The 13,351-nt window shown below is 37.1% G+C and overlaps 1 protein-coding gene across 1 annotated transcript; it reads right to left on the bottom strand.

Annotated features, from left to right (window-relative positions):
* Positions 1-395: 395 nt before the first annotated feature.
* LOC128129239 (uncharacterized) lies at positions 396-777 on the bottom strand. Its single transcript, XM_052767874.1, has 2 exons — positions 647-777; positions 396-579 (listed from the first exon to the last, which is right to left on the bottom strand). Exons 1-2 carry the CDS (start codon positions 775-777, stop codon positions 396-398), a joined length of 315 nt encoding a protein of 104 aa, XP_052623834.1.
* Between the last annotated feature and the right edge of the window lie 12,574 nt (positions 778-13,351).

The following is a 13,351-nucleotide window of genomic DNA, read 5'->3' as shown; positions in this document are numbered from 1 at the left end:
GAAATACAAATGCGAACGAAAAAAATAAAATACGCGATTACATATATGTTTATGTAACCGCATAAATCCATTCTCGGTTCGCAGTTTGTAGTTTTTCTCGAAAATCAGTATTAAAAACCTTGACACATTTATGCGATCGCATAAACAGAAAAATGATTGCATTTTTGAAAATCTGGCCCGATTTTTGAAAAATTTTAATACGAAAACTCAATTTCCCACGTTGGTAATACACGATCCAGTTTGAAAAACCACCTAATAAAGTTCTTAAAAACACACCAAAAATAAAGAAAAGTTGCAAAAATAAATAAAAAAATAAAAACTTCAAACACCCGGTTTGCCTCCCGGTAAGCTTCCCGTTTTTACTGTCCTTGGCTCGACGTTGCTACTTGATTCCTTCATTTGCAGTAATTCGGGACCTCTACAAGCTCCACATTTTCGTTCATGACTTGAAAACCTTCATAAAAAGCTTTGAGCAACTGACTATTAACCTTGAAATTTTTTCCTATTTTTTCACTTATAATCTCTATGGCACCATGATCAAACACGTTAGTAACAACAAAAGGCCCCATCCAACGAGACCTCATTTACCAGAAATAAGTTTAAAATGAGAATGATACAAGATTACCTTTTGAAAGGTAGTAAATACCTTTCATGAGAGCATTTTTCGTGAGAAGACTTCGTCTTCTCCTTGTAAATCACTTCATTCTCATAAGCATCGTTCTGAATTTCTTCTAGCTCTTGGATATCCAACCTTCTTTTCTTTCCAGCTTCATCCATGTTCATATTAAGCTTATTACATCCCAATATGCTCGGTGTTCTAACTCCATAGGAAGTCGACATGGCTTTCCAAAGACTATTCGATAAGGCGACATTCCGATTGAAGTTTTATATGTCGTCCTGTGAGCCCATAATGCATCATCCAACCGAATACTCCAATATTTTTTTAATTGGGTTGACCGTTTTTCAATGATACCATTAAGTTGTTGGTTAAAAGCTTGATATTGTCCTTTGGTTTGCGGGTGATAAGCAGTTGACACCCGATGCGTAACATCATATTTCTTCATAACAGCCTCGAGGGTGCGGTTGCAGAAACGCATTCCCCGATCACTAGTGATGACCTTTGGTGTTCCGAACCTATCAAAAATATTGGTTTTAACGAAATCAACCACAACCTTCACATCATCTGTCCGGGTAGCTTTTGCATCAACCCATTTTGACACATAATCCACTGCTAGCAACATATACACAAACTTAAAGGATGGTGGAAATAGACCCATGAAGTCTATGCCACAAACATCAAAAATTTCACATACTAAGATCGAGGTGAATAACATCTGACTACGAGATATTAAAGACACATTCATCTGGCACCGGTCAAAGATTTTTCAAAACAGGAACGAATCGCGGAAAATATGAGGCCAATAAAAACCGTTGTCCAGAACTTTGTGTGCGGTTCGTTGTGGGCCATAATGCCCTCCACAAGCTTCAGAATGACAGAAGTTCAGAATTGAATTAACTTCATCTTGAGGCACTCATCTTCTAATAACTTGATCAACATAGTATTTCCATAAATATGGCTCTTCCCAAACATATATTTTCGCCTCCTTTTTTATTTTGTCTTTCTGAGCTCGAGTAAGATCTGGAGGGAGTCCTCTAGAGACCAAGTAATTAACTATATCAGCAAACCATGGCAGATTCTGAACAACGAAAATATGCTCGTCAGGAAAGGTTTCACAGATCAAAACAGACCTTAAACCTTTTTCAGTAATAGCAATCTAGGTAGGCAACCTAAGGCATGTTATAAAACAACTTTATTATCACATACTATCCATTAAGGAATATACCCTAAAGTACTCTAGTGCTTGTGTCAATTTAGGTATACATTCTAAAATATACTAGACACATACATCACCATCATCAGTTAGCAATCTATGTTTAAGTCTACAATTTCTCAAAATTCCTAATTTGCTTAAACTAATGATTTTATACCAACTGTGACATCCCCAATTATCCAGAACCGAAAAAACTTTGTTTGCTGAAAATCTTAGCATATTAAAACATTTTAATGATTATTTCAAAATATCAAAAGCCTAAGGATGTCATAACCAATACACACCATAAGTTACAACATAAAGACCTAACGATCCTGAACATTATTGCAGGTCTTCTCTTTAATCACTCGATATCATATTAAAGTCTCTAGTAGCCTTAACATCGCTACATGTGATGCATATAAATTGAGTGGGTTAGGTTTGGGAAATCCTGGTGAGACATATAGGGTTTCCAATCCCATAATATGTTTATGATAATAAATCATAATTTATAAACCTCTAAAACCATTTTTATCCAACAGCACACCATAAATATCTTATAAGACATTTTTCCTTAGTTATCCATCCCGTCGATCTTCACATATTGATCCTATAACATTGATCGTATAAGATCTATCCTGAATAATCATTGTAAGCCACAGGTTGATTATACTACTTTGGGGTTTCTTGGGTCTAGGCGTTAGTCAGTCACGACAACCATGGGGGTAGAGTACTCGAATGAACATATGATCTATTTTCCTTGGAACAATATAATTCATTAACATCACAACAGTGGCTTTAGTTAAGGGTGACCATCTATACTCTGCCATATGATTCAGACATACCTAGTAGTGCTCTGATACAGACGCACTCTATCCAGCTGTCTAAAACAAACACACTATTTATGGTTGTCTAAAAAGGAGGGGAATACTAATATAACACTCCCTTAAGCACCTATACCCCACCAAATCATCAATGTCACTGAACATAGTTCTACCCTCTATTCCAATCTCACCCACACCCTTAATATAATGATGCCCAATGTCCAAACTTAATTTAACTAAGCATCCATTTTAATTCTTAGTGTATAACTAGGCAATATTAAAATATATGCAATCAACCTCAAACACGAATTTCTTGTCTATGTAGTATCTTTACAAAAACATGTATAACTAGTCAATCTTTCCTAACTTAACTCAAACTAAGCATCCTTTATAACTCTTACTCCATCACTAGGAAAAGTTATAATGCATCTAATCAACATCCAAAATCGTTTTCTTGTTTATGTCATTCTATCACAATACAGTATACAACTATACTATAATTCAATTTAATTGGATCTAAGAATCCTTTATACGTCTTAGTTTTGAAACTAGACTACACTAAAATCCCTATAATCAACATCTAATACTAACTATGTTTTGATAATAGCTGTAGGGAATTTAAGGGTTTGTGGTGGAGATCTGGATACCACCTTGGATCGTGACATGACTTTCCGAACTGATATTTCTACCCTATGCCTGGGTTACAAGAAATCCACCCTAGGATAATCCAAGTGGACACTTATGATTCTAGGCACAGAAATCGTAAGCTAATATGCTAGAGGATTATGTGAAAGTATGATGAAAAACGAGAGCTTAAGATCGTGTGTCTCTTCTGAAAAGAAGAGTCGTTTATATAATAAATGATATTAGGGTTTCATTAAAGTTGGGCCGCTATGGGTTCCATTGGAAACAAGTCGTGGTAATCCGGATCTTAATGAGGATTTAGGGTTACCAAAACTAACAAGTTTCGTTAGTTTTATCATAATCACCCTCAAGAATTGGAATAACCCACTATGTACCCATTTGTAAAATTCGAGGAGCTTTTAGGGTGCTGCCCCTTGAACCCCGCTATGGGCTCTACCCCTAGACCCCGCCAAAGTGGCGCTGCCCCTTTAGAAACCCCAGACCCCCGACTAGTCGTCAAACCGGCTACTAATTTGATCTTATACATGCGTGCACTCCGCACCAACCCGTACATATATTTGAAAACAAATTAAGAAGCCCCTTAGCTCACATGATAATTTCAGTTACATAAAATGACATGGTGACACTAAAATCACCAACAATCCTCCCCAATTTTAGTGTAACCCTTGAATAGACATAACTTTATCAAACAATCCAAACTAGTACATAATGAAAATAGCGAAACGACTGAATTTCCAATTAGTATCATACATTTTCAAATACTCGAGAATCAGGGTGTTCTAAGAATTGAACCCATCAACCCATTTGAATACCAGAAAGTAGAAACATACTAGTTTATTGAATTTCTAGCAAATTACAACTTGACACTATTATAAAGACGTGTGTCCCAATCCTCTCATGATTGTTTCAAGGTCAAGTCCACGACCTCTTGAAATTTGGCGACACTTCACAATCACGTAGGTAACTCCTTTCCATGTATCTGCACATACATTTATCAAAGAAATTATTAAGAAGTTAACCTTCAACCTGACTAACATGCAGAACCGAACACATACCTGGGATGAATACTTCATCTGTTCCAATCTATAAGTATGAGATTTCCACATTGAATTCAACTCCTAACATTATATTAGGAGGGAATTAGGTGTCTCATCATTACAAAATTAAATGGACTTTAATCTCATCCCAATTACAGACTTGTGCACTAAGTCTCTGGTCAGACCTTTAGTCAAGTGATCTACCAAATTATGTTGCGATTTCACAAAGTCAACCAAAATAACACCATTCATGATTAGTTCTCTAATCATACTATGTCTAACACCTAGGTGTCTAGACTTGCCATTATAAACCTTGCTATATGCCTTAGCCAAAGCGGTTGCACTATCATAAAGTATAGAAATAAGTGATATCGGTTTAGACCACAAAGGAATCTCATAGACTAAATTCATTAGCCACTATGCTTCTTTACCAGTAGCTGCTAACGCAACAAACTCAGATTTCATTGTCGAGTTTGTAATGCAAGATTGCTTCTTGGAAGCCCAAGAAACGGCACCTTCCCCAAGCAAGAATACCCAACCAGAAGTTGAGGAATGGTCCTCCATGTTGGTTATCCAACTTGCATCCGAATAACCTTCTAAAACCGAAGGACTCCCCAAGTAGCTCAAACCATAATTCATGGTTCCCTTGAGATACTTAGACACTCTATTCACTGCTTGCCAATGTTGAGCACTATGATTACTAGTATACCTGCTCAACTTACCCATAACAAAAGCAATATCAGGTATGGTACTTGTGACGACATACATCAAGCTACCAATAGCCTTAGATTATTCCAATTGTGAAATGGGAACACCATTATCTGGCATGAATTTCACACTTGGGTCCATAGGAGTACTCACAGGAGAACAATCAGTAAAATTAAACCGCTTGAGAATTTTATCAATATAATCACTTTGAGTCATCACCAAACCTTTGTTCATCCTTTTAATTCTTATTCCAAGAATTACATCAGCTTCTCCTAAATCTTTCATGGAAAACTTGGATGATAATAACTTCTTTGTTTCATCCACTTGATTTTGGTCGGTACCAAAAATCAACATGTCATCTACATATAAGCAAATGATCACTCCAACTCTAGTAGCATCATCAAATCTACTATAAACACATTTGTCACATTGGTTTGTCTTGAAACCAAAAGACAAAATCACCTCATCAAATTTTTGATGCCATTGTTTAGGCACTTGTTTCATCCCATACAAAGATTTGACAAGTTTACAAACCATATGCTCTTTACCGGGCATAATGAAACCTTCTGGTTGTTTCATGTAAACTTCCTCGTCAAGATCACCATTTAAAAAGGTTGTTTTCACATCCATTTGGTGAATAACCAGATTGTGGATACTTGTCAAGGCAAGCAACAATCTAATAGTACAAATACGTGCAACTAGAGCATATGTATCAAAATAGTTAATACTGGGTTTTTGTCTACAACCTTGAATGACTAACCGGGCTTTGAATTTGTCAATAGTCCCATTAACATTCATTTTCTTTTTAAAAATCCATTTGCAACCAAGTGGTTTAGAACCCAGAGGCAAATCAGACAACACCCATGTGTTGTTCTCAAGAATTGATGACATTTCATCATCAATTGCTTCCTTCCAAAAGGCACTATCACGAGACTCCATGGCCTCTTGATAAGTCTTAGGATCATCTTCAACACTATAGCAATAAGAGTATTCAAGATTAATTTCATCCCTTGAACCTTCCACCAAATACAGTTGGGAGTCAGATCCAAAAATTTTCGCAATATGGCCTCTTTTGCTTCTACGAAGCTCTTGTGGTTCTTGTACATTACCACCATCTTGACTTGCTGAATTTTTCTCTTTATTAGCACCAAAAGTCATATCCTTAGGCCTTTGAATCGATGAAAACCGCATCTCATCAAATATTTTATCTCGTAATTCGATAACATTGTTAACCGAAACCGAATCATTGGGTTCGATTACATAAAACCTATATGCCTTGGAATGCTCAGCATATCCAATGAATATACAATCAATTCCACGTTCTCCCAAAATTTTCTTTTTGGGTTCGGTTAGTTTTACAACTGCCCGACATCCCCAAACCTGAAAATAACTCAAATTCGGTTTTTTCTTGAACCAAAGTTCATAAGGGACTGTTTTGTTCCTTATATTTGGAACCTTATTTAATAAATAGCAGGCCGTTAACATGGCCTCTCCCCAGAATCCTTCACTCAATCCCGAGTATGATAACATCGAGTTCACCATTTCTTTTAAAACTCGATTTTTGCGTTCAACAATACCATTCTGTTGGGGCGTGTAAGGTGTCATGGTCTTATGAATGATACCCACTGATTGGAAGTATATGGGATCCATATATTCACCTCCCAATCAGTCCTGAGACATTTAACCGGAATGCCCAATTGCAATTCCACCTCAGTTTTGTATATTTTGAATTTATCTAAGGCTTCATCCTTAGAATGCAGCAAATACACATAGCAAAACCAAGTGCAGTCACATACTTTTTATTTATCAAAGAAGGAGTGGAGTGAAAATCACACAGGTCACTGTGTACAAGTTCCAAAACAGCTGAATTTCTAGTGACACTAGGAAATGGTTGTTTTGTCACTTTTGTAAGCATGCATGTTTTACATTTATCATACGTCGTATCAAAGGCTGGAATTAATCCATCTTTTCACATCTCATACATCCTTCTAAATTTGACATGACCTAATCTTACATGTCAAAGCATAGATTTATCAACATTAGAAGCAGAAGATACAAATGCGAAATTTTGAACAGGTAATAATTTGTCAACAAGATTTAAACGAAACATTCTATTATTTAAATATCCAAAGCCAATAAACATACCACCCTTGGACAAAACAAACTTATACGACTCAATAACTTGTTGAAAACCAGCTGAATTCAAACAACAAGATCTTACAAGATTCTTGAGAATCTTGGGAACAAACAAAACATCAAATAACTTAATTTTCTTTCATGAAGTAAATTCAAGACACACGACACCTAAACCATCAATAGGAATAAAAGAATCGTCTCCCATTTTCAGCACCGACTCATCTTGTAACATCCCAAAATTCAAGGCCAAAAATTTTGTTTTGATTAAGTTATAATATAAAACCATCAGTAATAAAACATTCATATTTGTGACAACCCAAAATTTATCCGGTCATTTTTAACCTCATCTTCCGTTAATAGAACCCGCTTTATTAAATTGTCCGTTAACCTTTTTGGATTAGGTTAAGTAAATAGGGACTTTATTATGACTTCATAAGGGTTGGAGCAAATTAGAAACACCCTCAATAACCCCTTGAAAAGTTTTATTTTCAACCAAGTCAAATTACGACCATTTAATCGGGTGCGACCAAAATCCCCGTTTAACGTCAGTATCGGGTAGATTTCCTCCGAGCCACAAACTCAAACCCTATATAAGGGTGAGTGGACTCCATTTAGAACTTTTCCACCCTCTCTCTCTACTCTCTCTCTCTCTCTCTCTACAAGTTGCCTTCGATCCAAAAACGCCCATTTCGAGCTCCAAAATCGTAGGTAATCTATCCTAACTTGTTTAGCTCATTTAACATGCAAATTCGTGTTTAAGACATCCAATAGGGGCAAAATCATGTGTTTGCGGCCCAAGAACACTCTTGGACCGTAAACAACCATAAGTGGGGTTTTGAAGCCCCAAAACCCTTCTAAATCACTCCTAGGGCTTAGATATGACTTGTGGACTTACACATACGAGCTTAGAACACCAAAACCTTGCATTTTGAGGAGTAAACATGATTTTACGGCCCAAGAACACTCTTGGACCATAAACCCCTCTTCATGGGCCATGAACACCTTTTAAGGTGTTAAAATTTCCCTTAAACACCTCCTATGGCCTGGGAAAATGTCTAGAATCAACCACAATTGAAGTAGGGGCTTTAAACTTCAAAGAAACCAAGGACCTAGGAGTTTACGGCCATAAACCCCCCAAGGATTGGTCCATGGGCCGTAAACTCCCATAATGAGGCCAAATGATGCCCTAACTTCCCCATTTGACTTGGAAAAATGCATAGAACTTTATAAACTTTCGTTTAAGACCTTAATTCATGAAGGAATTGACCAAGTGAGAGTTTACGGCCGTAAACTCTAGGTTTACATCCGTGGACACCCTTAAGTGGTCCATTTGGAGCCTTAAACCCTTCATATACCCTAGATTTGAACCTAGCCTAATTCTACGAGTGATATAAGACCTTAAAACATCCAAGAACACACCACCCATGAGTTTACGGCCGTAGACTCATAAGGATATGGTCTTAGGGATGAAAACTCCATAAAGAGTTTACTCTTGAAGAGTAAACTCCCTAACTAGGCCATACACTCCCTTATTGCAACCCAATAGCCTCCTAGCACTTGACCAAAGTGTTTTCCGCACATTAGGATGCTTATACGTGTTTAATTAGTATTATAATCACTAATTCTATGTAAACATATGTCATCATATGTTAATAGGTCACTAAGTGTGTTCAAGTCTTTACATGGCATCGAGCACCCAATCGGCACCTCCATCCGATCCACTTACAACAGGTGAGTTCATACCCGTGAATGAACCTTTTAATGATTTAAACTGCTTTTATAGGGGGAATACAAGTTGATCTATACAGTTATTATATAAATCACATGTGATTGATAACTGTATAGCAAAATGGATTTACGCATGTTATACTGTTTTATCCAGCTTAAGATTTTCCAATCTCGCTTTCAACTCTTGTTAAAGGTTTTCCAAAGGTTTTCTTCACTTAATCTATTTTATACAAATCATTTTCAAAGTTGTTATGAAAGGATTTTCAAAGGATTCCAAAGATTTTCAAACTTGTTTTACCAACTGACATCAAGTCGTAAATTTTCTTATGTGTAAAGGTTTTCCAAGGTTTTCATCAGAGTTTTCTTCTATGCTTTTATTTCATTAAAATGCATGCCTGTATTTGTATAACTATATAAATAATGTTTAAAAGACTTAGGAAGGCTAGTGCGCCCTATTTCCTTTTCCTCGTTGGGATGTGGTCTGGTAGGTATCGGTTATCCGTCCGAAGGTCGTTTAAACATTAGTTATATATCATGTATACATATATAGACATAAAGGTTTCCATCGACCAGTTCATTTCCCTTGGGTAGCAAGGTGTGACAACCCGAAACTTTCATTCTATGTAATTGGTCCGCGTATTGGCTTTAAATCTTGAATTCATCATCCTTTTTAAATCTTGTGGTTCCATATGCGTGTTTTGGACATAATATAGTCTAGATATGGGTCTTTGGAGGAGTTGGAAAGTATTTTGCATCATAAAATCGGATCAAACACATCAAAAGAGGTGTGTGCGGCCACACTCTTGTGTGTACGGCCACACACCCATGTGTGCGGTCACACACCCAACCGCACACCCTCTAGCCTCACACCCAAACCTATATATGGATGGATACCCTCTTCATTCATTCATTTGGATGCTCCTTACCCTCTCTCTACTTTCTCTCTCTAAAATATTCAACCAAGAACACCTTGAAGGCCTCATATTTGTGATCTAGTTCATCTTCAAGCTAATTAGTGGCAAACACTTGAATCCCAAGCCTTAAAACTCATCATGTTCATCATATTCATGGTCCCTTGAAGGTGTATGGCCGCACACCTTCATGAGGGGGCAGCACACATTCAAATCTCCTTAGTGAAGAGCAAACACTTCATATGGACTCACAACAGGAGTGTACGGCCGCACACTCCTGTGTACGGCCACCACACACTCTGTACGGCCGCACACACATGTGCGCAGCCTCACACACCTTTCTGGCCGCACACCCCAGCCGCACACTCACTTCTAAGGCCATACACTTACTCAAATGCCCATATTTGGCCCTAAACTTGCATAAATCATTATCTTGGATTATGTGACACTTATTCTTAGTAGTTCCAAACCCTAAGTGTGTTTTCCCCATCATATTTAAACATGAAACATCTTAGTTCTAACTCAAATATGTGTCATCACATGATTAATAGGGACCAGTGGCGTTCAGGGCATCCGCTAACACTCGAACCCTACGTTAAACTGTGAGTTCATACCCCTACGCTTTTTCCGTGCTTTTCAATGTTTTCATGGGGGGGGGGAATACAAGCAAACTATAAATGTTTTCAAAACATAACTTGATGTATTTCAAATAATATCTGGCAAACTTATAAATGCTTTTACCCCTTTATGTATTATGCTGAGCATAAGGGATGATTTATCAACTACAACTAAATGAATTTTAGTTAAGGAAATAACCAAACTAATCAAATTATTATGGGAACAATTTGGGGTTCGTTAGTTTTCATTTTATCATGTACTGATATGTGTATAAAGTTATTAGATAAACTATGTCTGATTCAATTTATCTCCGCATCATTTGAATGTATTGCCAGATAGTTTCATTTTATGTATCTGTATTTACTGTATTATGTTTCATAATCTTTCAGATATGTTTGATATCGTATGAGAACCCTGTGAATAGTTTAGTACTAGCTTGTGAGTTCGTCACTACCCTTTATGGATGATCAGTAAATCCTCCCCGGAAGTGTAACCAGAGTCTCCTGGAGGGAGAGCGAGGAATTTGTGAATAGATCTATTCGGGACTGACAATCCCACACCTTAACTGCTAGCTACAGTTAGGCGGGCACGCCTGGGGTGACAAATTCTAGATATCGTCCGACGTCTGACAAGCGTCAAGGAGGTCTCGTTGTCGTATCAGCATGGTTACCCGACTCACAATATGTATTAATATAAGTTTATTCACGGCTTTGGTTTTGGAGATATATATCTAATGTGGGATGGTAATCCCATGGTTTTTAGTCTATAAGTCTCATATCTATTGCAGGATGTTATTCCTATGGTTAGAATCTATATCTAGTTCGGGATAGTGATCATATGGTTTTATCAACTATCTTATATCTAGTTCGGGATAGTAATCCCATGGTTTTATCAAACTATCTTGTATCTAGTTCGGGATGATAATCCCATGGTATTAAATTTATATGTAGTACGGGATGTTAATCCCAAGGTTTTCAAACTACTTTCTATCTACAGTTCACGTATATTAAAGTATTTTATATCTAATTCGGGATAGTAATCCCAAGATTCTCAATATATAGTTTTGTGTATTAAACTATACTATGTGATATTAAATCGGTCTTGTATTTAGGAAAATATGGGATTTTCCTGGGGTAACATATAACGCGTAATTGAATTGTAATGAAAGATAACTAAATTGTTTTACATAAGAAAATATGGGATTTTCTTGGATAACAAACCTTTCGGAAAACTAAAGGAAACCGGTACATTTTTTTTTAGAAAACCAACATCTTATGAACTCACCAGCTTTATGCTGATTTTCAACCCGCTTGTATTCTCAGGTCCACGTTAGACAGGTACACGGCAATATCTTTTGGTGAAGACGGCATGCGCAAAAGACTCGTCTCTACTTTTGTTCATATGATATATGTATAACACTTGTACAATTTACTTTTGAAACAAATGTAAACTTTCAAATATATGTAATGTAATGGTTGTTTACTGTGATTACTATGTGCATTGGATTTGATACTCAACGTGGAGTCAACCCCGGAAAACGTTTCCGCCTTTGGTTTTCGGGGTGTGACACAAGGGCGTCCTTCCATTCATCATTCATAGATGTTTTGTTAAATGCATGCCTGTATTTGTATAGTTATATAAATAATATTTAAAAGATTTAGGAAGGCTAGTTCGCCCTATTTCCTTTTCCTCGTTGGGATGTGGTCTGGTGGGTATCGGCTATCCGTCCGAAGGTCATTTAAACATTAGTTATATATTATGTATACATATATAGACATAAAGGTTTCCATCGACTAGTTCATTTCCCTTGGGTAGCAAGGGCATCCTTCCATTCGTCATTCATAAATCAAAGACACTAGTAACAATTATAGGAATAGTTAGGAGATTCTAACCACTCTTTCTAGTTCAGAGAATTCCAAAGGAGTCAGTTCATTCGTGAGTCTATATCGTTATTCCAGTACTTACAATAGAATTCAAAATACGAGATGCATCTTCAAGACACGGATCTCCCCGTCGTCAAGTTGGTAACCAGAGTCTCCTAGAGGGAGAGCGGGCATTGTGTGTATAGATCTATACGGGATTGACACTCCCGCACCCTAACTGCTAGCTACAGTCCTCGGCCTACCAAGCCAAGGGGTGACAAATGTCACAATTATTCCGACGCTTGCAGGGCGTCAAGTACTCTAGTGTCAATCAGTATGGTTACGAGTATCTCCATGTTTACCTTATAATTCATGGCCTTAAGGTAACGAGAATTAACACGGTATTTTTTAAACAACCCACTTAGGATTACTATTTGTTTTAGACCTTGCTAGCTGTATTGTTCATTTGATACTGTCTGGGGTATGTGTTTCTTTGTTTTAGACCTTGCTAGCTGTATCATTCATTTGATACTGTCTGGGGTCTGTGTTTCTTTGTTTTAGACCTTGCTAGCTGTATCGTTCATTTGATACTGTCTGGGGTCTCTGTATTCTTTGTTTTAGACCTTGCTAGCTGTATCGTTCATTTGATACTGTCTGGGGTCTGTGTTTCTTTGTTTTAGACCTTGCTAGCTGTATCGTTCATTTGATACTGTCTGGGGTCTCTGTATTCTTTGTTTTAGACCTTGCTAGCCGTATCGTACATTTGATACCGTCTGGGGTCTGTGTTTCCTTTTGTTAGACTGAGCCAGACGTATCATTCATTCGATACACTCCTGGAGTCTATGATATCTCTTGCCTTAGTCAGCAGTATTTCTGCTGAGGCATACGTTATTTTCCCCTAGTATTTTTACTAGTTTTTTTATCTACTTTCTTTAAAGTCAAGTACCGTATTTTGGTAATGATAGTATTTAAGGGAAAATTACTCTTTAAAACATAACTCTGTCGTGTCTTGGTAGAAGACTGCTTTTATTTAGAAAATATAGGATTTTCTGGAAAGGACGTTAGTACACC

This window comes from Lactuca sativa, chromosome 9 (assembly GCF_002870075.4).
Source record: "Lactuca sativa cultivar Salinas chromosome 9, Lsat_Salinas_v11, whole genome shotgun sequence".
NCBI classification, from domain to species: Eukaryota; Viridiplantae; Streptophyta; class Magnoliopsida; order Asterales; family Asteraceae; genus Lactuca; species Lactuca sativa.
Note: the sequence above shows the minus strand (reverse complement) of the source record. Positions and strands in the feature narration are given on the sequence as shown.

Coding starts and splice junctions, on each gene's coding strand:
- LOC128129239 (XM_052767874.1), bottom strand. CDS start 777: ATGGATGAAGCTGGAAAGAAAAGAAGGTTGGATATCCAAGAGCTAGAA. Junction 580..646: donor GAAAAATGCTCTCATGAAAG/GTATTTACTACC, acceptor CTGGTAAATGAG/GTCTCGTTGGATGGGGCCTT.